At 42.5% G+C, this 22347-nt stretch overlaps 1 protein-coding gene across 1 annotated transcript in view; it reads left to right on the plus strand.

The window, feature by feature from the left end:
- The first annotated feature begins 6969 nt into the window (after positions 1-6969).
- Positions 6970-22347, plus strand: part of ABHD5 (abhydrolase domain containing 5, lysophosphatidic acid acyltransferase) — a 30873-nt gene continuing 15495 nt past the window's right edge. The window contains exon 1 of the mRNA XM_040591209.1: positions 6970-7125. Within this exon, the coding sequence (XP_040447143.1) occupies positions 7001-7125 (125 nt within the window). The 5' untranslated portion in view covers positions 6970-7000. The remainder of the gene's footprint in view (positions 7126-22347) is intronic.

A 22347-nucleotide genomic window follows, 5' to 3' on the forward strand; every position in this document is an offset into this window, starting at 1 on the left:
CCCAAATGATTCTATGATTCTATGATATTAGCAACAATAGAAACATAGTGCTGAAGGGTCCTCAAAAAGTCATATGGATAGCCTCCCTGCCTCCAGGCAGCTCCACTACCTACTAAATTTCTGTTTATGGATGATATATACATAGACTGTTCTTAAAGACCCCAGTGACAGACCCTGACCATACCATGGCAATCTTTCCTCCAGTACCTCTTCCCTTGCAAAATGTTTGTCCTAACGTTTAACCTAAAATATCCTGATTGCAATTTCTGCCCCTGGTGGACATGTTTGTGGACATGTTGACAAAATGTCCTGCTCATTTTATTCTTCACTAATTAACCAATCTGAAATAAGTCACTATTTTCTCTAGGCCCTTTGACATTCTGGTTGCTCTCCTGGTGGTCCACATCCTTCTTCACGTGCAACATCCAAAACTAGCTTTACAACTGCTAAGCAAAGCAGAATTCTTTGCCAAGTCTTGCAAATTCTAATCTTCATAATACATCCCAGCAGGACGCTTATCTTTTTTTTTTGCAATAACAAGCCACGGTTGACTCACACCCAGTCTGTGACCCACTCAGAGCCTGAGTTACTATTGTACAGAACTGCTACCTAACCAGTTTTCCCTACCAGTTGATTATTCCTGCATAGGTCTGCAGCTGTTTTGGTTGAGTAGCTTCCCATTTTGTTCATATTTCTAATTGAAAACCATTTTTTATTCTGTCCCTGTGCTCCAGCATACATACTCCTTCCCAGCCTGATACATATGTAAATTCAATAAGCATGTTCCCTTTTATAAGCGTTTGTCCAGGTCACCAGATTCTGGATCTGTGCAATCCAACTTGATACACATTTCCATTTTGATAGAGTACCACCCTGTTACTCTGGTTTTCCAACAAGCTTTGCACACGCCTAGCTGCAGATCAATGTGGAACGTGCTTCATTAATTTGCTTATGGGAATCATATAAAAAATTACCTGAAACTCAGGACATGTTGCATCTATAGCTCTTCTCTATACATAAGATATGTCATGCTGTCGTAAAGGCAATCAGATTTTTGAGACGTGATTTCTTGTTGACGGTTACTGTCCTTATGTTATCTTTCAGGGATGTACAAATATATTTTTCACTATTTTTCTAGGAATTTAAATTAATTTGCTTAGTAATTTCATACCTTCTCTTTTTTCTCCTCCATTCTCTCCACCATGCTTGTCACTTTACAGCCTCCCTCTATGCTACCTAACATCCATAACTTCTCAAAGACATTGACTATTGACACTGAGATTCTGTTAGCAAGATCTTTAAATCTGCTAGGATGAAATTAAAGAGAGTTCCGAGGTCAATTTGAAAATACCCAACTTAAACATTCTACCCTTTACTTAACTGAGGCTAATGCATTAGTTTCCTTATTTTCCTGATCTTTTTTAGTGAAGTCTAGTCTGCCTTCCTGGCACCTTTTAGTTTTCTCACTTCACAGTCAGAGAACCCTTTCTACCTCATACAATTAGTGGGCTTTTAGAGTGATGTGGGGGTTTCATTTTGCTTGCTAGTTGCATTTCATTTCACGCTTGTACCTTTTGGATTTTTTCCTACATGCTTCTGTTATACTTTTATTCTCAGCCCTAATAGTCTAATCTGACTTCTCCTTCCCTATACATGTTTCTTCAGTTTGAGTGATTTAGCCAGGCTGGTTTCCTGACTACTGTTGCTGACTTCACCATGAAAACCTGTATATGTATTCTTAGGATTAGCATCTCCTGTGAACTCACTCTTTCTTTTCCGTTTACTCGTTATACAAGTTCCCCAGGGGACCCCTGCTTTACTCTTCTCCAAGTTCATTGAAGGCTGCCTTCCTCACTTTAATGGGGTTCACGTTGATCCTACTCCTCATTCTGGTTCTGCAGATGACTAACTCACTGCTACTTCATGGTCAATCTCATCTAAAGTTTACCTTGACCTTTTCAGCTAGTTGCTTCTTCTTACTGGTTGTAATCAAAACTAGAATAGCCTCATGCTCTGTGTGGATTTCTCCAGAAAGCCTGGAAGGCTCACCTGTCTCCAGCTTGTGTGTTCATGTAGGTATTCACATTCACAGCTGAGGAAAACAGGAGGTTGTGGCACAGGGATGCTGCTTCGATTACACGCCCTGACTCATGGAGCTGCACGCCGCATTGGTATGGGTTCTCACAGCTAGCGCCTATGACCCAGGCAGACACAGTCTGCTTTGATGGGAGTCTACCCTTGATGGAAGCACCCTTCCACCCACCTGAAAACACGAGACCTTGTCTCTCCCCAGCCACTCCTGTATCCAGGAAGGAATTTCAGGTTAATCACATGTGAGTCATGCACTCTGGAATAGCCAAGTATGACAAGATGGAAGTTCTGGCTAGCAACACAGCCTGTCATGGTCTCAGCTGTTGCCGATACTAGGCACCTCTCTTTGCAGTTCATTTGCTTCTTGGAGCACTTAAACTTCTCCTGGCCTTCTCATAGCTGACTCTTGCACATAGTTACCCAACTTCCTACCGCAACTGCTGTGGGCACGGTTTCAAAATGGTGCTATAGGGGCTCTGGGGCTCTGAATGCAAACCCGCTCTGAGATGTTGCAAACAGCAACTCAGTCAGCGCTGCTATTTACTTTACTTACACGACATGACCCTGGTGAAGTAATCAGCAAAACCTCAACTGCACCTCTTTTGCTCAAGTGCCAGGCTCACAGAGACTCTTGTTTGCCCTACCGTTTATTCCAGGACCATCCCCTCACAGTCATGGCCACAATATCATCAGTTTCCCAGTCCACAGAGCACCTGCTCCCAGAGCAGGATCAGACACGAGTCTTGAAAGGGGCACAAGAAATCTTGCCCTCCTGCACAGCAAGAATGTGAAAGCACAAGAAGCTGAGATAGATTGTTTCCCTATGCAGGGCAGGCCTCAGGCACAAGGACCGTAGCAAGACACTAGCCTTGCTTCAAGGAGGGTCTCCCATGTCACTAACACCCCTCACAGCTTCCAGGAGTTTGGTTGTCTGTAAAAATAGCCTCCCTATGCTCATCAGAGGCAGAGACGTGTTGGTCGGAAGATGTTGGCAAAATTAATGTGAAGGAGGACCTCCAAGAAGTTGAACACTTCCTGGTCAGCCTATACTGATTTTAAACTCTTTTCCCACACCCACACCCGGATATGTCTAGGAAACAGGATAACACGGAGCAGTCACACTAGGAACATAACAAGCACGCTGCCATTGGTCTCAGACTGTCACTCCAGCCTACTGGGGAGCACTGTCACAGAGACTACAAAGCAGTGAGATAGGTAAAAAGCTGAACAAGCTGCCCGTGGGCTGCAGTGCCCCTGTGGACCACTGGGGTCTACAAGTGCCCGGTAACGTGAACCTCAGACGCTACCAAAGACTGACATGGTTATGACTTTTCCTTTCTTCACGGACTTACCCAAGACTGAAACATCCAGCTGCCAGACTGCTATAATACTGAAGTCCAGAACCAGGCCGCAGAGCCTCAGCTGATGTCACGATTCCTCCTCCACCTCAGCAACACCAAGAACTCTTCCCAGGGAAACACAAACAGGACTCTGGGCAGACTTCCTCAATTACACATGCTGAGAGCTGTGTGTATCTTCAGTCCTCCGGCGCTACTGGGGCTTCCACCCAGGCTTACCTAGCTTCAAAACCTGCAGCTGCAGTCCCCAAGGCAGCTGACAAACATTAGGCTTCTCCCCTGAAGTAGCATAGCAGATAAGCTAGGTCCTCCAGTGACAGCAAGGCATAGACAGGAGCTCCCAGGGACATCCTAGGATGGCTTCAAGGTCCTCTCGGCATCATGAGCAGAAACCAATCCGATTTATTCTGATTTTTCTTTGTTACTCTGAGTCCCCACAAAATGTCAAAATAAAGTTCCTCTCCTTTTCAGCCTGGGCTACCTGGGATGCAAGGCTCACATTTTCAGCTGGAAGTTACAACTGAGCTAAAGGATGGAGAACATGTGGAGCAGACACTCAGGGGAAGAGGATCTGTGGGAGCAAGAAACAAAGGGCCTGCAGAGGCTGTACAGTAGTCAACTACATACTTGCTGAAACACAAGGATGCAACTAGTGTGATTCCCTTTGCTTGTGAGCTGGGGTGCCAGAATAGGCACAGCATATGATGTTACTTCCATCAAGCTGCCTTTTTTCACGTTCATATAATTAACAAGCATAAACAACCTTTTCCTCTCAGTCTGTACATACTTGGCCAGGTCAACCTTCTCTGTTATTTGCTCAGACTGATTTTAGCAAGCTATTTGTGATGCAGTTTGGAGAAATAGCTAACTGGGTCATTATAAAAAATGCGGGTGATAAACACTACTGCTCTCTTTTCATGCTTTATTAAGTCACAAGCTCCAGCTGACAAGTAGCTACCTCTGTTGGATCAAAAGCAGGATCACAAGCATAGTGCATATAATACAGAAATTCTGTGTATTCGAAGAATATTGACAGACAGTACAACCCCAAACGTTAAACAGGTAAGAACAATTATCATTACTGTGAACTAGCCTCTAACATACATAGTCTCAAAGTCATTATGTGAAACCCAGAGTAAGCAAGATGGCTTTGACACTAAAACTTCCGTAATATCACCTGGAGTCTTTCTCTAGCGTGGAGATTGGTATTTTTTTTATGTCAGTCCAGGACAAGGGGAATTTGTGAGGTCAGCTCAATTGCTTTTCTTCTGCTAGCGAAGGGAACTTGTTTTTTTTTCTGATGCTAGCAGGAAAAGGTGTTTGCCCTGAAAAAAAGTACAGCAACGGAAGCTGTAAGGATAACAAAAAAGTGAGCAGGCATCTGCTGTTATTTATCTTTTTATTTTTTTCACTGTGAGAAACTGTTTTAACTTTATCTGTGTTAGAAGAATGGATCTGAAAATAAAATTCTGGCTTATAATAGCAACATTGGGTAATATCCCTCTTATTAAAGAGAATGACATTAAACTAATTCAATAAAAAGCGTCAGATACAAGTCCCACTAAAAATCAGCATAGAGAAGTGAGAGATTAAACAGTGGCAGGGACCATTCCCTTCAAGTCAGAGACAGTTTCAGTGTCCAGAAATTTCTCTGAAATGCAAAAATGGAAAAACTCATCTGAACTGTTTGCTTATCATTATAATACAGCTGTCCTTCATTTATTTACACAGCAACATCAGCCAATGATGCCTGATCCTTTCTTCTGACTATCAGCACTATCGCAGTCATTTCTTCATGCAGAGAAATACAGCTGATTTGTCCACATAATCAAGTCAGCTCTAAAGAAACTGAGTCATTTCTCAGTAAGAGAAAGAAGGGCTGCTGAGTGGGTGTGGGCTACTTGTATATTTACATTCTTAAACAAGTGTAACCAATTAGTGCTTGTGTGAGCACCCCAATTAAAATTGCAGAGATAATTGTGTCGAACCTTGCACGTTCTATGAGTAGGGTGTGAAGCTTGTTTATGAAGTTTTAAGTTTACTAATCCGTTGAAATTAAGAAGAAAAAAAAATCATAGCGTTTGCAACTGTCGTTTCAGGCTGTTCACAAATTCTAGAAAGCATCATTGCAAACGTTTCCCAGTGATCATATACTTCTGCACTCATTGATAGTCACATTTTTGGTAAATAAAATCTTTCAGAGCAATAATAAAAAATAAATACACTCTCCAGAGAAAAACGTCAGCTTGACAAACCATTGTGACACAGCCAAACAAACTTTAGGTGGGATAGTGTAATATCAACAATGACTGCTGTTGAAATCGCAGAGTGGTTTTAGCTCTGAGTAATTTCAGCTATTAGCAAATTAACCTTACGCTTTTTATCAAAGGATTTCAGAAACCAAAAGAAACAGTAAACAATCTTCCATATGTTTTTCTAAAGTGCTTTAAGCTCAGTGGCAATATTCAGAAGAAATCCAAGACTTAAAAACATCTTGCCACTCCTTCCAATGGCTGCACCTTGCTGCTTTATTTCAGTTAAGGTTTGTTGATTGTTCAATACAAACAGAGCTCTTACGCGGCTGAAAAATAACACAACCTCTATCGTGAAGCTAAAAGCTGTCTAAAACAAGCGTACCCCTCTCCTCCCCACAGGCATGGCTGCACTTAAATCTTTCAAAACACTTGAAAATGAAAATCACAATAGGGTTCTCCTGGTAATCACCTCAGGGACAGATAGTATTCAACTTACATCCAAAGCTCCTCATTTGCTGCTTGTATGTAAACACAAACACGAACTACCAGCCTGAGACCCCAGTGCTGACCCCCACTGCCGCGGGCCCCGCCGAGCAAGCTGCGGCCAATGATGCCTGGGGGGGTAGGATGGGGGTCCGAGGCTTTCGGTTGGGGTCTGCTACTGCCGCTCCTGCTGCTCGTGTGGGCTGGCCTAGCCCGGTCTGGCCTGGCCGCCCCGATGTAAGCGCCCGGCGCGCAGCCCCTGCGTTACACCGCGGGGAGGCAGCGAGACCGGCCCTCGCCCAGCCGGTACCCACCGGCACGGCGCCGCCGCCCCGCGGGATGCTGCGGCTGAGCACGACGCAGCACTGACGCTGGCCCCGCCACCTCACCCCCTGCCCGGCCGGGCGGCCGCAGCCCTCCCGCCCCTGCTGCCGCGGGATCCGGCGGGGGGATCCCCGCGCCCCCGGGGCCTACGAACGGCACCCCGGAAGCCTTGCTCCAGCGAGGCCACCGGTGCGGGGGCAGCGCCCGGGACCGACCCTCCTCTCAGGCGTACCCTGACCCGCGCCCACAGGCCGCGGCCCGCGGACCCCGCTCGGTCGCCTCAGCGGACACCACCCGCCGCCCCCGCCCGCCCGGCGGCGCGCAACAACGCCCCGCCCCGCCCGCGGGCAGCGGTTGGCACCGGGGCCTGCCCCGGCGGCGCTCTGGCCGCGGGCGGCCGCCCCGCTCTATGGTGTGGGTGGCCGCCGCGAGGATGACGCAGGCGGCGGGCGGGCGGGCAGGCGGGCGCGAGGGAGGGAGGAGCGCGTGATGGCCGGTGCCGCCGCTGTCGCGCTGTCCCTCGCTGCGCTGCCGGCCGCCGCCGCCTCTCCTCCGCTGCCAGCTCCCGGCCACCGCGCCGCCGCCATGGCCGAGGAGGAGACCTCCAGCGAAGGGTGAGTGGAGCGGGCCCGGGGCCGGCCCTCGCCCCTCGCCGCGGGTGCCCTCGGCGGGGGGAGGGAGCCGACAGCGGCGCCCCGGCCGTGCCCTGCCGCTGCGGGCTGCGCTCGCCCGCCTCCCCCTGCCGCCGCCGCGCCTCGCCGGGCCCGTGCAGCCCGCTGCGCTGGGGCGGCGGTGACCGGCACCGCGCCGCGGGGCCGGAGGCCGGGCCGGGCTGCCCGAGCGGCCCGTCGGGTCCCCTCCCCCGGCCTGTCCCGCCGCCGCTGCGCCCCCTCCGCGCCCGGGCGCGCTGCCTGCCATTGTTTCCTGCCGCACGGGCCGGCTTCCTGCCGCGCCTGCCTCGGGGGCGCGCAGCGCGGCCCCGCACGGGCGGCCGGCCGGGGGCTCTGCCGCCAAGGGGCTCTGCCCTGCTGCTCCGCCGCGCCCGGCCCGGCCCGTGCTGCCGCCGACCTGCCTGCAGGTGTGTAGGGACGCGCTTTGCTGTCAGTGCTGAGGGGGCGCTTGCCGTCGGCCTCGACGTCACCCACCCTTCGCTTGCACCCCCGAGGCCGGCCGCTGCCCGCCTTCGCAGCTGTGGGCTTGTTCTGTCCCTTCTGTGTGTCCCCTTGGGTGTGGGACAGGCGGTAAGGCTGGCCAGCCCCCCTGCCGCCATTCTTCAGTGTAACACTTGGCACCGGCAGGAGACGAGAGTGCATCTTTAAATTACTAACATAGGCACTGTTGCTCAAGCTTTTCCCTTTCCTAGTATCGCATGCCTACCTCATCTCCAGCTGTCGCTGCGAACCTTTGCTTTCCTTTCACTATCCCAAGGAATAATTCCTGTAGAATAAATTATTCTGCCCCTTTTCTTAGGATACATCCCTAATATTTGTTTGTAACTACTTACTCACACCTTCAATATGTGAGTTCATTATCGCTATTTATCATTCTTCTGCCTGAAATTACTTAGTTCCGCACGGTATCTTTTGTCCGTATACATTCAAATGGTTCTATAATAATCAGGTTATTGATCAGTGGTCTGCTGTTCTTCCATTCACATACTCTTTACTCTTGTATGCCTTCTCATACCTTGTCTTTCAGTGCATGTTTTATTTCTCGTTGTACATTTTAGCTTCCAGTACAGACTTGTTCTTAACACTCATGCATTGCCCCTAAATATATTGTCTGCCCCCCTTTATCCCAGTATAGAATAATGCAGTCATCCTATCTCTGAGTCTGTTTGTCATACATAGTTAATATGTCTGCTGGTCACTTATCTCCCAGTTTGTTCCATCATATTTTATGGTTCTAGAGCAAAAAATACTCTTATCAGAAGATGTGTAGCAGTGCTCTAGTTACACATGTGCTTTATCCCGTCAGATGTGTAAATGTGCTTTTGTGCACTGTTTACGTTAATTTTTCCTATTTCCATCCTTTAAATACCAGGTGGTATATCTCATTGCTCATTATGTGGCCCTCAAAACCTTTTCTTGTGTTTCTCCATCTCCCTTTTCTCATAATTAAGTCTTGTGTTACTTTGTGAAATACCACTTAAAATTCTTCAGCTGCTTGCATCGAAATCATGCCCTGCACTCATGACTTCATATCAAGGATGTTACTATTCGCATTTTGTCATGTGTCTGTTCCGTTAAATTTCAAAACTACCTGCATTCTCGGTCTTCTCTTTTGGGTCCCTTTTCCAGCTTCTGGCTTTGGTATTTCATCTTACATATTTTGCTGCCAGCTCAATCTGACTAGAACTGGACTGTCTGTCTTTTCCAAACTCCCTGTTATGGCTTTGTCACCATATATGCGCAGCATTCTCTTTTCAAGTATAAACTTCAAAGGCTTCCTTTTCAAAGCACTGTGCAGTTCCATCTACACTGTTCCTGTGCTCTCCTCCTTTCCCCAAAATAGCTTTTCAAAATAACCTTCACCCTGCCTTCTGCAACGTTACCCATTTGAAACTACGGTCCCCTTCTTGGTTCTGTGTTCTTTCTGACCCGTTCACGTTCATAACATACATGTCATTTGTAAAGCCTCTTGTTGATGGTTTACAGGTTTTCTAAGTAAGAGTCTTAAAATAGCTCTGCCTCAACCTGTTTTGTTTGTATGTTCATTCAGCGCATTAGCCTGAACTGTATTAGCTGTCTGCTTTGATGACACCGAGTACTGAGTGCTGCTGATGTGGTGCCAAGCGCCCTCAGCTTCAGTAGCCTGTCAGGCTTGCAGGATCGTAACACTAGATGATCTGGGCATAGGGTTCGGAATCGTAGGCTAAATTTTTGAAAGGATTATGGCAAGCTCTCACCACATTTGCTCAGCTGGATACCTTTTAAAGGGGGGTGATTTTCAGGATGTTGTCAGTGTCACCCTTCTGAACAGTTAGGCCTTTTGATGTGAAAGAGTAAAGCCCGCAATTCCCTAAATACTTCTCAGAACAAAATCTCATCCTTTTTTTCCATGAATCAGAAAGTGCATTAGCTTTGATGAAATATTAGTGCTCCAAGTTGTTAGTGCTTTTATTGGTCAGTTTCTAACAATAGCAAAATTAGCATTTCTTCATCTTTTGCAGTTGAGCAAAGCTCAGTACCCAGAGGAAGTTTATAAACCATTGTAATAGGTTAAATATTTTTTGAGTTAAAATTCCCTGGCAGCGAGGGGAAAAGTTACAAAATATACTATCAAAACCCTAGATTAAATTGTTAGTGCCAGGTGTATATGAAAAATAAATAGGAAGTTTACTTTATCTGCTTTGAAAAAAATAGTGTGATTCAACTTGTTATGCAACACATTCAGTTTCTTGCAATCTGGTAACCGTGTAAAGTACGGTGAAAACAGAACAGCAGTGGCTCGGTTACTTTCTAGATCTCAGCTGAAGAATGCTCATGACATCGTCCTAACTTTGAATGAAAAGATGAACCAAACGTATGTTTTAGCATTCATCGTGGAAGTGATTGCTTGGTTAACATGTCACCTGCTAATGATTTCCAAACCTCATCATAGCCCTGGACCTCCTCTGCCTAATTTTTAGATGTAGACTTCTGCCTGTGAGGTAAACAGCCTAGCGTAAGCCTTTTGAATTCACTTGTTACTGAATTCACTTACGCTCACTCTGGATTCAGCAGGACTGCTTGTGGCTTGTAAGATAACTAGAAATAGCAGCTACTAAATGTATGTGTGTGTATATATATCTCTAAAAAAAAATCCCCAAAACAGAACGTTGAGATTTTCCCCCTCTGAGATAAGTGGAATAGCTTTCTTTAAAACTAATTTTTTAGGGGATCTGCACTTGCAAACCTTCATCAAATTGATGTTAACCGGCCTGTAGTCTCAAAAAATAATGGCTTGGAGTAATAGGTAAAAACATTAATTGCAACACCAGTAATCACCATTATTTTTGTATTATCCTTCAAGCTTGTTTGTATTACAGAATTCTTTATACAGTTTTGAAGTGAGCTGTTTGATTAATAAAGAGGAATGGTTTATTAGGCTTAATAGAGCCTATGTCTGCCTCTTAGTAGGACAGTTCACAGAGGTATCAATGGTATGTTAAAGCATGATATTGAAACATGAAGGAACGCTCTCAACTCGGAATTTTTGCTTGATTTTTTTCCTCATTATGTCCTCTGGGTTTTAAAGCAAACTGAATGGGTAGACTGCTGAAAGCAAGGCCCAGCTTTTCTTTGTGAAAGGAGACTGTTTCCAAGAGCCTTTTCTATAGTGCGGGTGACTGACAGCAGGTCTGGTACCGACAGCTTGCGTTTTTGAAAAGCGAGACATAAATGCATTGTGGTAAGCACACGTGGGAAAAGGTTAAAGGATGTTTCATTCCTCTTTTCTGATTTTGTCTGTTTTGATGGCAGGATTGTGTCAGTCATAGCTTCAGTGCTTAATGCCTTTTGTGTTACATCTGTCTGCTCATCTGAAAGTACATGTATGAGCAGGTTTTCAGGCATTTATAGGATTTCTTCTCACGGTTTTCCTGTCCTTGTATGAATTCGGGAAGGGAAGGCCTGTGTTCGTCAGGAAGATCTCTCTTCTCCCCCAACACAGGCTCAAGGGAGAGAGGGAAAGATGGCGAAATATAATAGGGGCTATTTTCTCATACCAGTGGCAGAAAGAAAATGGTCATGGCCGTGTCCTTGTACAAGGAGGAATCTCATCTAAATGCCCCCAAGAGAGGCTTGGTTAAACACTAATGGGGATAGAACAGTAATGTTGAGCTTTTTCCGGCTGGCAACCATAGGCAAACATTATGGAAAAAAGTTTTGGTTTTTTTTAATAATTGCAGTTACTATCTCAAAGTAGATGATCTGTTCAGCTCTTTTTACTTGGTTTTGGCTCCTCTTCGGATTTTTTTTTTTCCATTTGCGTCACTCATTTCACACTGGTCCTCCATGGTTATACCTGACGAACTTGCCTTTGTGAAGGGGACTTTTAGATTTCAGTTAGACCCATTTATACATTTACTTACCACCTTTCAAGTTCCCTCAGCTTAGCTGGAAATTAGATTACAGGGCTGATGGCAAGGAGTTGCCAAAGGATCACAGCCTTGGTCAAGATCTGTTCATGGGACAACAGTGAGGCCCCTGGCCTTTGTTTCACATTTTAAAAACAAAACAAGTAGAATTGGGGCATCTCATCCATTTAATTTACAATTCAGCAAATATGTTTATGATTTTTCAGAGAATTCTTCAGTTTGTCATAGTTCTTTATGGTTCCTAAGGGACAGTGCCTTAGGAAACATCATCTAGAGGTTTGAGCGCCACAGGCTGGGCATGTCTAGGCTGAAAGGTTTTCTTCTCCAGTCTTTCTGAAACTTGTTCTTACATTAGACGTAGGAGGAAAGGCCATGTCAATGTGCTGCAGAAAGCTGTGGAAGATCTCCCCCTCTCTTGGAACAGCAGGGCATCCTCTCAGTTGCTCCTTTCCAGTGGCCCTGGTTGCCACCTTTGAGGCATCATTCAAGTGCGTGGTTTCCACTGCCGCTGCTGAGCACACAGGCACGCATCATGCATGCACTAGACAGGCATAAATTCTTACGGATACTGTCACTAGGAAACAGACAATTTCAGTGTCCGGCCTGAAGGTTTCCACTGCTTCCCGTAGAACATCCCGCTCTCCTTCAGTGTTTACTTGGCCAAGTCACCTGCTATGACAGAAATCCCCCATAAAACAAAAATCTGACTACATTTATCATACATCTGGCTCAAGTCTTTAAAGAAAAATTTAAGAAGCAGAGGGAGGAAGATAGTAATTATGTAGTAGCTTTTAATTTGTATTTAGGATGCTACTGGTGGGGAGTAAGTGTTAAAGGCTAAAGAGCATTGTTAGAAAGTCTGCTACTAATTGTATGGGTCAAGTGGAAGCTTTCAGAGTATCAAGCAAAGACTCTACTACAAGAATTGTCAAAGTAGGATTAGGGTACCAGTGAGTGAGGGTGGTTGTAGCCCCAGTGGAAATTAAAGCAGAGTCATAAATCCAGAGGGGCAGCTATCTGTGGGGCTGCCGTGGTGTTGGTGACTATGGGTCATTGGAGAACACAAACTTTAGCCAGTATTGCATGTGTTTGGGTATATTGGAAGTTTTTTAGATCCTGTTAGGGAGCTGGTAGACCCAGTTAGAGACTTACCCCCTCTTAAAGAGACACTGTCTGTGTCAGGAGGATCTCTGACTTTTCTGAACTTTTATGGGAGAATCTGAACAACTCTCCCAACTGATAAATTGTTAAAGCATCTTTTCTTTTCCCTCTTATATAGTGCTTTATTAAGATTGCTTGTTGAGGAAATTTGATTCTCATGTTTCATAACTTTTGAGTATTTATTTGCAATTCTAACGTTCTTTCAGGATAGGTTTTTTAGATGATTTGTATTGACAGCCAGAGAGAAGAGGTCATGGGAGGAAAGGTGAGTGTCTGCATTTGCATTGGCTCTGAAAGATCCAGATGAGAAGCTGAACAACAGGAGAGAGGTCAGTGGAGAAGGGAGATCTGTGAGTCAGTGAAGCTATAAGGGAATGAGGTTAGTCTGGAATAAGGTTAAGAGGGTAAAAGAGGAGGATTTTAAGTGACACCAAGAAAACATGGTGAGAAATGGCAGAGAAGGACAGTGCTCTGAAGGATTTGTTAATAGAAAACTCAGGATCATAGGAGACTACAGAAAGGAGGGGAAGATACAGGTGTAAAAATGCATTATGTAACAAAAGATGCAAGAGCACCTATTGCCATTGAGCAAGTCCACTCATTGAAGTGAGGAAGAGAAGGGTATTGCAATGAATTAAAGAAATGGGGTGGGTTCATGCTAGCAGATTATTGTAGATTATTTTTTTCTTGGTTGCATTTAGTAAGTGTCATACTGACACTATAGGCTTATTAATTATATCGTACCTATGCATAAGGGGACATTGATGCAATGGAGTTTTAGACCCTTTTAACTTTCTACCTGTTTTAAAGACACTTCCTTGACACCCAAAGCATTTGTAGCGTAGACACGTACACAAAACAGTCTGTTATGAAAAGGGCTGTGCACTTCTTAGGTTTTCCAAGAAGTGGAAATGAGGCTAGGTAGCCCAAAATGTTGAGTACCAGTTCTTGAAGTTTGATATGGGTAACTGTTAGCACTATAGGTGATTATGATAAAGGAAGACAGTGTAGAAGTTGTTCTGATGATCTGCAGTGAAACAACCAGTCTTCAGTTTGTATTCACACCAAGTACAAGTGCTTGGAGCTATGGGAAATAATCACGTGCTTTAGGCAGTCTTTTATCGGTGTTCTTACATGGCACCTTATGGTAAAATGAAAACATACATCTTCTATTTAAGGTGTGATCTAAATTGTGCATAATACACTATGGAATGTAAATGAAAGGTAAGTGGGGTAGAGTGTGGGTGGGCAGTGGTACAGATTTATGAGAGGAGCCTGTTACATGTGTGTTTTGTTCTTGTCTTGTTTGATGGAACTCAGGGACAGTCTGGAGTGCGGGCCTCTGGCATGGTAGGTATGAGAAGGCTGACAAAGAGACTTAAACAAGGTTGAGGTTATGCAATATCTGAAGAGCAGCACGACATCAGTAGGTGAGTCAATAAAATGGAAGTAGTAGAAAGTTACATAATGTCTGAAGGGTACCAAGAGGAAATTTTAATTTTCTTTATTTTAACTATGTTTTTCCTCACATTTTGTTAATGTAATGTGCAACATGTTTGTAAAAAGACTCAATAGGTGTGGCAGTGCCAAGTTCTATCAGACATGAGTTTACTGTGGAGGAGGCAGAGGGATGTAGGTCCTCAGTGGCACCTAACCTGGGTGTTACACGCATGATCTCTGTCACAAGGTTGAGAATTTTAGTGGGACAGTGCAGCTTCCCCCTTTCCTCTCCTCTGCATCTTTGTCTTTGTATTCTTCCATACCTTGTCTGTAGTTGCTAATATGATTTTTCTCTAGATTATGATTTAAGTTCTCTTTTAAATCAAAATATAAATAATGGGTCCTTAGAAGAGATGGAAGGAACTAACCAAGGGTTTGCTTAGCAGATGACTATTAGCAGTCAGTGGACCATAAAGTTTTTAAGAGGAAGTGCCTGCATGTTGGAGGGTGTGTTGTAAGTTAAGGAGGAACAGTGTTCCTGAAAGCTTGTCAGAGTTAATTAGTTCTCTGCTCTGTAGTGTATTTGTTGCCCAGCTTTAACCTGACTGTGGAGAAGACTGATGTTTTGAAGGACAGTAGGATTGGAATCTATATAGCAGTGAACAGTAATAGGAATAAGTAATAGCTGTATGACCACACACATGGTTTCTTCATTATTGCACATACACTTAATCCTTTCTTGCATTGGGTGCTAACGCAGCTACTTTGTAAGCAGCATGAGCATTATAGTTTGCAGGCTTGGGTGGCAGTCCATGGATAAACTTCATTCTTGTGGGACATACTGAAAAAGCACATGCTCTGAAATGGACAGCTTTTGGTATAGCTAGAAAGATGGAAGAAATGACAAAAACATGTAAGAAGGATGCATATGGGTAAAAAAAAAGGCAGGCAGTACCGGGAGACAGAGAAGAAAATGGGGAAGGGGCTGCAGTCATGCAAGGTATACAGTGAGGTGTACCCTTTGGCTGAGGTTCAGCATGGGAGGGAACAGAATTTTATGTTCTCTTCACTGGCTGAATGCTCAGGTTACTCAATTCAAATAACACTTCAAGAAATAAACTCATGTCACTAAAATAGCCAGAAAGTGCTTGTTGGTTATGGATTCACATTCATTATTTGCATTCTCAGGTTAATTTTAATAAGTGGTAGTCCAGTGTAGCACAATTAATATAAATACAGTAGTAAAATTTGCTTCTGCGTTTTTCAACACTAATTCTGATGTTGAATGTTCTGAATACAGAGTTCAAGATGCAGTAAGTACATGAGGAATGCATTGTTTTTTACCTCTGACCTAGTGTAGCAATATTCTGCAATAACCTATCATGGGCTTTTTGTTGGAATGGGACTGATGTACATTACACTTCCTAGAAATATTATGTAGAGGTTTTCAAAACATTCTATTTTAATGTTACTGAAATATCCAAGAATTTCACAACATCTAATTGCATGGAACATCTTGGGTCAGAACTCATCTAAACAGAACTTTACAGGCAGGGTTATAATGTCACCTGGGGGGGGGGGAATTGTTTTCCTTTTTAACCCACTCACAGTAATTCCATACATTTTTTTTGTTCCTTCATGAAAATGGCAAACAAACATTTGTTAAAGTATTGAAGTTTTTTTCTCCCATAACGTATTTCTCATTCTTGCTTCTGGATCTTGCCTCTTTGGTATGCTCATCAAAGTCTTTTCCCTGAGGATTACAGCATTTTTGGTCTTCTCATGTAATGATTATGAAGTGGAACGTGGGATATTTTTCTTCTCCTGTTGTTTGTCTGCAGCTGCCAGAGCTTAGTTTTTGTCCTAGGAGCATCACATTCAAATTGTTGTTGTGGTTACTACATCTGACATACGCAGTCTTTGCAATAACAGTTATTGTACACAGCTTGTGAATGCTTGAACAATTCTGACTGTATTCATTATTCTCAGAATACTGAAGCGCTAAAGAACATGCTGCACTTTGGGGACAGGGAGGAAGGACAACAAGGACTCCCAAAATTGGTTATGCTCTTAAAGTTCTCATTAAACCATATCCTGAGTCGGGTTCCTGAGGCATCCCTGCCCAGTTAAATCCAGACTGGCTGAGGTCATGATTCTGTGTTACTGTCTGTCATTGGCAGCTCTGACTTGCAAGCTTGCTGTCCTCCACCTTGCCTCGCTGGTCTTTTTTTCTGCCTTCTTAGCCCACAGATTGGCTGGTTAACTGTTTGGCTTCTCTGTAGCTGGGTGTCCATAATTATCTAGTTTCAAATACAGTTCCTTTTAAAGCTGAATTATTTCACAAATCTGATAGAGAGAGCAGCCACAAAATAGTAGAGTTGGTGAGATGGGGGAAATAGTAAGCTTTTAGATCTGCTCAGGTCTGCTGGAAGTGAGGATGGCCTGGGATTCAGGCATTACATCCCTCAGTTTACCGCATCCTGACACCATCAGGAATAAAAATGCAGAAATAGGGTGGTTCTCAGAGTTGGACTAACACACAGACTCCTCTGCGCTTTTTATCTTTCTTATTTTAAAAATTGGCTTTCCTTGACTTAACAGACTTAACACTGAATATTAACAGCAGTCAACTACTTCTGTCAAAGGTTTAAGTCTAATGTATGTTAATTTGCTGCATCTTGTTCTGAGTTTCATGCAGAGCATGTTGCTTTCATACAATAAACGTATTTTTATAATTTCGTAAACTTTCCAAATTTAATTAGGAAATTTGAGTCCTTTTTCATGCTAATCATTAATGCATTCTGTTATTTTCAATAAAATTCATTAATTAAATCTCACTTTTATATTCTTACATATTCTTTGAACAGAGGGAGCATTTTAAGAATTGCTCTTTAAGAATGTATTTTATTTACTACTTTACATTAAAACTTTCTCCACCTCAACTTTCATTCTCATAGCAAGATTTCTGCTTTAAACTAGTACCAACCCTGGATGTGTAATTTTCTTGCATTTTAAATGATTACAGTTGCTGAAATGCTGAAGAGACTGCTGGCTTGTCTGAAACTGTACAGGAGAAATTGAACCTGTTCATAAAATTAAATCCACAATGATTAAGTGACATCCTAATTTTAGTGGTACTACCTTAGCATTTTAAATTTCTTATCACTATTAGTCATTTAACATTGTGTTACCAACCAGAAAAATATTGTCGGATTTGATTCAGAGATATGCAGTTCCAATATATAACAATTTTTAAACTTTACTGAGTTGAAAATAGTTGCCACCTCTGTATCTCCTCATTTGCTTTTCAATCTACTGGAGTTTTAGGAACATGTTTTCTTGTTCTTTCACATACTAGTTTGAAATAGGTTTATTGCATTTTTTTCCAAAGTATTTTTTCCCCCAGTGATTTGTTAAACAGCCTAAATTCAAAAGAAATTCTCCCGGGAGTAAGTAGAGAACAAGATGGAACTTGGTTATCGTGAATGCTGGGAAGAAAAATATTTTTCTTTACTGAAATAGTAGTTTTTTTGTAATGGTAGTGTTGATGGTACATGTTAATAAAGAAGCATTAATTCTTGCCATAATCAGTCATGTAAACAGCACTCGGTATTCTGGTGTTGCAGGCCATTAAATTAATGAAATCGGAAAGAAAAAGTTTCTTATAACTTAACTCTACCTTGGACATAAATTAGCCAGATTTAAGCCTACTACTTTTCTCGTGACATTTTGACACGCAAAGTCCTGTTTGATTGTGTAATCTGTGACTGTTTCTTTTGCTTTGTATTGTTTCAAGTTACTACCTGTAAACTTGAAATTTAGTAACCAGAAATATAATATTCTCTGAAAACTTGGTGGTGTTGACAATGGAAGAAGCCACATCTTACTTACCTCTTAGGCTTTGTGTAGACTACTGCTGATGCTGAGAAAAATGCAGAAAAGTTCAGTAAACAGACTTGTTTCTGCTGTTCCTCTTAAGGAAAAAAAAAAGAAAAAAATATAATGACAAAGGTAAAAAGGTATCTCTAGTTATTTCACTGAAGCATCCATCCATCTGTCCAAAATCCTATGTTAACTATAGAGTGTTCTTAGAGCGTTATGGTAAAATGGTTTTACTTTTAACGTTGGCACTATGCCTTAAATTTAGTATGTTGACTTCTCGCCCTATTTTGAATGCCTGATTCACTCCTCCTGTTTTGCCCATTCTTAGTATTTCTGTAACAATTGCAAGGGCTGAGGGAGTTGCTTTTCCCTGTAGGTGGTTGCCCCATTCTTTTAATTATTGATCTCTTTTGAGGGTTCCTTATGGCTTAATGATAATATTTACATTATTTAGGGTTTGTTTTGATAAAATGCTGAGCATTATAACTCAGTTGAGAGCAGAACAATTATATGACTCGTTTCATTGAAGTGCAATGCTGAAGTGTTTTTGTGTGGTAGGGTTATGTGAGACCTTAGAATAGTAAGCCTTATGATGTTTGTCATATTGAGATTTCAACACATTGGCAGTTCTGAATTCCTTTGTTAGCACAGTACTTCAAAGATACTTTATGCAGAAACAAGAGGGGATAGTCTGAGCTGTCTTTCCATTACTCACCCTTGTTTTCCTGTTACAGTGCAGGATTCTCTGAATGTGGGGCTAGCTTGAACTGATGGATGTTCGTAACTGCTATGCCAGCTGGATGGCCCTGAAAATCACAGCACCGTTCAGCTCGGTGCTGGGCAAAAACACTACAGCAAATTCTCTGCGTTAATTTGATTTTGTTTCCTTCCTTAAAAACAGCTGGAATTAATTCCAAAAGTCGAGAAAGGAGAAGGTTAGGGTTTTTGAAAGTTCAGCTTGATTCTAATAAGATTTAAGAGTAAAGGGTAAAGCTTGAAATGGTTTACCAGTGAGTTCACTCAGTGTTTCAGCTTTTTAAGTTTTTGAGCTTGTTCCCTAGCTAAAACCTTGGTAGTATGCAACACTGTCTGCAAAAATTCAATTAACAATATTAAATATGTTCATTTGCTGAGAGTTAAGACAGAAACAGATAGGCAGCCCTGTTGCTCATGCATTCAGTTATGTTCCCGTAATCCCCCGTTTGTGAGTTACTCTGTGATTGTTGTATACCCTGAGCTCTGGTTTCCCTGCTGATGTCGGTTTTAAGTCTGAATAATCTTCATGACAGGAAAGTTTATTCTCCATGCTTCTGTCACTGGTGCATGTTTCAGCACCTGTTTTTTAGTCTGTACTGGAACTTTTGATTACTGTACTAGCTTCAAAATTGTTAGTGAAAAGCTGATTTTCTATTCAGCGCTGTAGAAAGATCTCTGCACGTCCTGTCTCAGTAGGTCAGCAATTTTTGACAAATCATCATGTAGCAAATGGTGTTGCTTTCATTTACCATGAATTAGTGGAGTTTTGTTACTTACAGGTTTTCTGGTTTGCTTTTTGCCACACAGGCTTCCCATAGATTATTACAGGTCTACAGTGATGTGGTGTACATGGGAAGATGCCTCTGTTTATGGTTTTAAGCTTAATACAACTTGCAGGCCATGCATTCATATAAGTCTAATGTGAATAAATTGAAACCTTGAAAACTGAGAGAATGAGCTCCATGTGTATGTACATTTCTATCTCCTAGATAATTACAGCTTCTGCTGAACATTCATTGAACATCTTTATATGGTAGAGCTTCATTTTTTAAATCCACATCACAAGCCAGAAATCAAATAAAGTGTTCAGCGGTTTGAGTGCAAAACTCAGTGTTACAATAGATGTTTTCAATTCTTCAGTATTATCTAGACCCTTCATGAGCTTTTTGTGGAGTATGTAAAATTTGTAACTGGCTACAGATCAATCAGTTCTCACCAAGCTAAACAGAATAAATCTAGCTGACAGAATGGTTGTATGTGAGTTACGTATTTGCCACATTCTTCATCCTATTTGACCTAATTAGTGGAGGCGGATGGGTGGGTCAAGTTCACTATGCCTCTGCCTCTACTTGATTCTCAGTTATTTTGAAAGTTACCCTTGGGCAATTTAAGCTGTGCTGTGACAGTAAGTTCTTGATTCAAATTAACATTCAAACAGCTAAGGAAAAGCAGTATTACGCTTAGTTACATTTTACACAATATTCAGTTATTCTTTACTGTGTAGATGTCTAAAGGTAATAATGATTCTTTATTCTCTGTTTATTTCTTTATTTATTTTTATCCTTTATTATGCATGGATCCAGGAAAACGGGCCGCCTGGTCCAGCCAGGCATCGCGTTAGGGCCTGACTGGCAGCTTGCCCCTGCGCGTAGAGGTTGCAGCTCCACATTGTCAGATCTCTCTGCCTGTGTTCCTTTTGTTTTCATTATTTATTACTGGTTTGGGCCATCAGCACAGGCTACTGATGGTCTCACTAATCTTCTAGCCTCACACTAATCAGCTTGACTTTCTCCATATCTAAGGCTGTTCAGCAGGTGTCTCTGGGGCTTTCCCTTGCCTTCTGGTCTCCTGCCCCAGATGTGTCACAAGTGTGGAGGTCTGTTGGCAGAGAGAGTGACTTCTTTTTTTCGTGGCTGTGAAAAGCGTAACTGACCCGAAATAGAAGATGTGAGGGAGCATCCTGTGGCATGCTCTGCCCTACTGGTTATTGCTTATTTTAGCGTGGGTGTGCATACTGGTTTGTGTTACTGCATGGCCACAAATGAATATACGGGTTAAATCCCACTGGTTATGTACCGTAGTAATTTGACCTGTAACACTCACATGTACAGTCAGTATACAAATTGTAGAAATTTGGGCTGTCAGTTGCCAGATTTAGCTCGCTCTTTTTGATACAGCAAACAGCTAAGCCAAATGGATTTTTTAACTCCTCAAGATACAAGATTCCACTGTTGAGCTTTGTTTTTGTAAAAATGAAGATGGAAGCAGAGTGTCTGTGAAGTGGTGGGTGATGAGAGCAGAGTGAGGTCTGCCTCTTCTGGCAGTGGGTGGCTCACTTACAGTGTGAAACTACTGCTGAAACCTTTCGTTTTCTTTCATGTCTTATCTCCATTGCTGATGAGCACACTGTCTTGAGAAGTCTGTTGCTTTTTTTTCTTTTTGACACTACATAGCTCCTTTTAACTTCATATCACAGAAATAAAAATGATAGGCTATGTAAGCAATTGACATTCTTGTGTGCATTTAGGAGACACATTTAGCACAGATGTACGAAAGAAATGATATAGCCATGCTCTAGGATTCCAAAGCTATCAGAGGAATTATTCAGATAGATTAAGCAGTTGATTGTTCTCCACATGTGGAAAACATCTAGCAATGTGGTGAACCTTTTTTTTGGAAGGGGGGCAGGGGTGACAAAGGATTAGGTCTTGAATATAGGTAAGTAAATATTCTCTTTCTAAAATAACTTTTCTAGAAAGGGATCACTTTTTTTTGACAGAAAACCTTCTTCACTTGCACTTTTAGTTCAGCAAGTACAAAATGACTGAATTGGAAACATGCTTTTTTATTTTAAGCGTTTCAGCTTCCTGACTGTATTTATCGAGCTATACATGCATGTGATGTCTCTTCTGAATGAAAAGCTCAGCATGTATTAACAGTACTGATAGCTAGCAAAAGAACGAGTGGGCATCTATGTTGCAGCTTTCCTATTCTGATACAATTTTCTAAATATTTTTTCTGCGTATCCAGGTGTCTCCCTAAGACTGGGAAGTGAAATTCTGGGACTGTGAACTGTAGATTTCATTTTTATTTCATTGTGGTCATATCTCTGCACTGTCTTCAATCTACTGTTTCTGTAGATTAAAAAAAAAATAAAATATTTTTAAAGAAGTTTCTTTGCTAAATCAGCAGTTTTGCCAAGAAGAAACATTTTGTATAGTTTTGGCTTGAGGGAAATAGTGACTGAGTTTTGTGCTTCTGACCTGAGTTATGAATGAAAATACCTGCTTGAGCATATAACTAGCAGAAAGTTTGGCTCAGAAGGGTGGTGACATAGCTATTGTTTAATAATTTACCAGAGTAATTCATAACATTGGAACGCAGTTAGTGATGTTGCTAAACTCAGATTTCACAGTCATTTGCTGGTGAAATTGCTTTTGGCTGGTGCCAGCTTTTAACCTCTTAAACATCTTACTTTTTAATAAATGTGTAGATTAACGTGGAAGCAAAACACTTG

Source organism: Falco naumanni, chromosome 4 (assembly GCF_017639655.2).
Source record: "Falco naumanni isolate bFalNau1 chromosome 4, bFalNau1.pat, whole genome shotgun sequence".
NCBI classification, from domain to species: Eukaryota; Metazoa; Chordata; class Aves; order Falconiformes; family Falconidae; genus Falco; species Falco naumanni.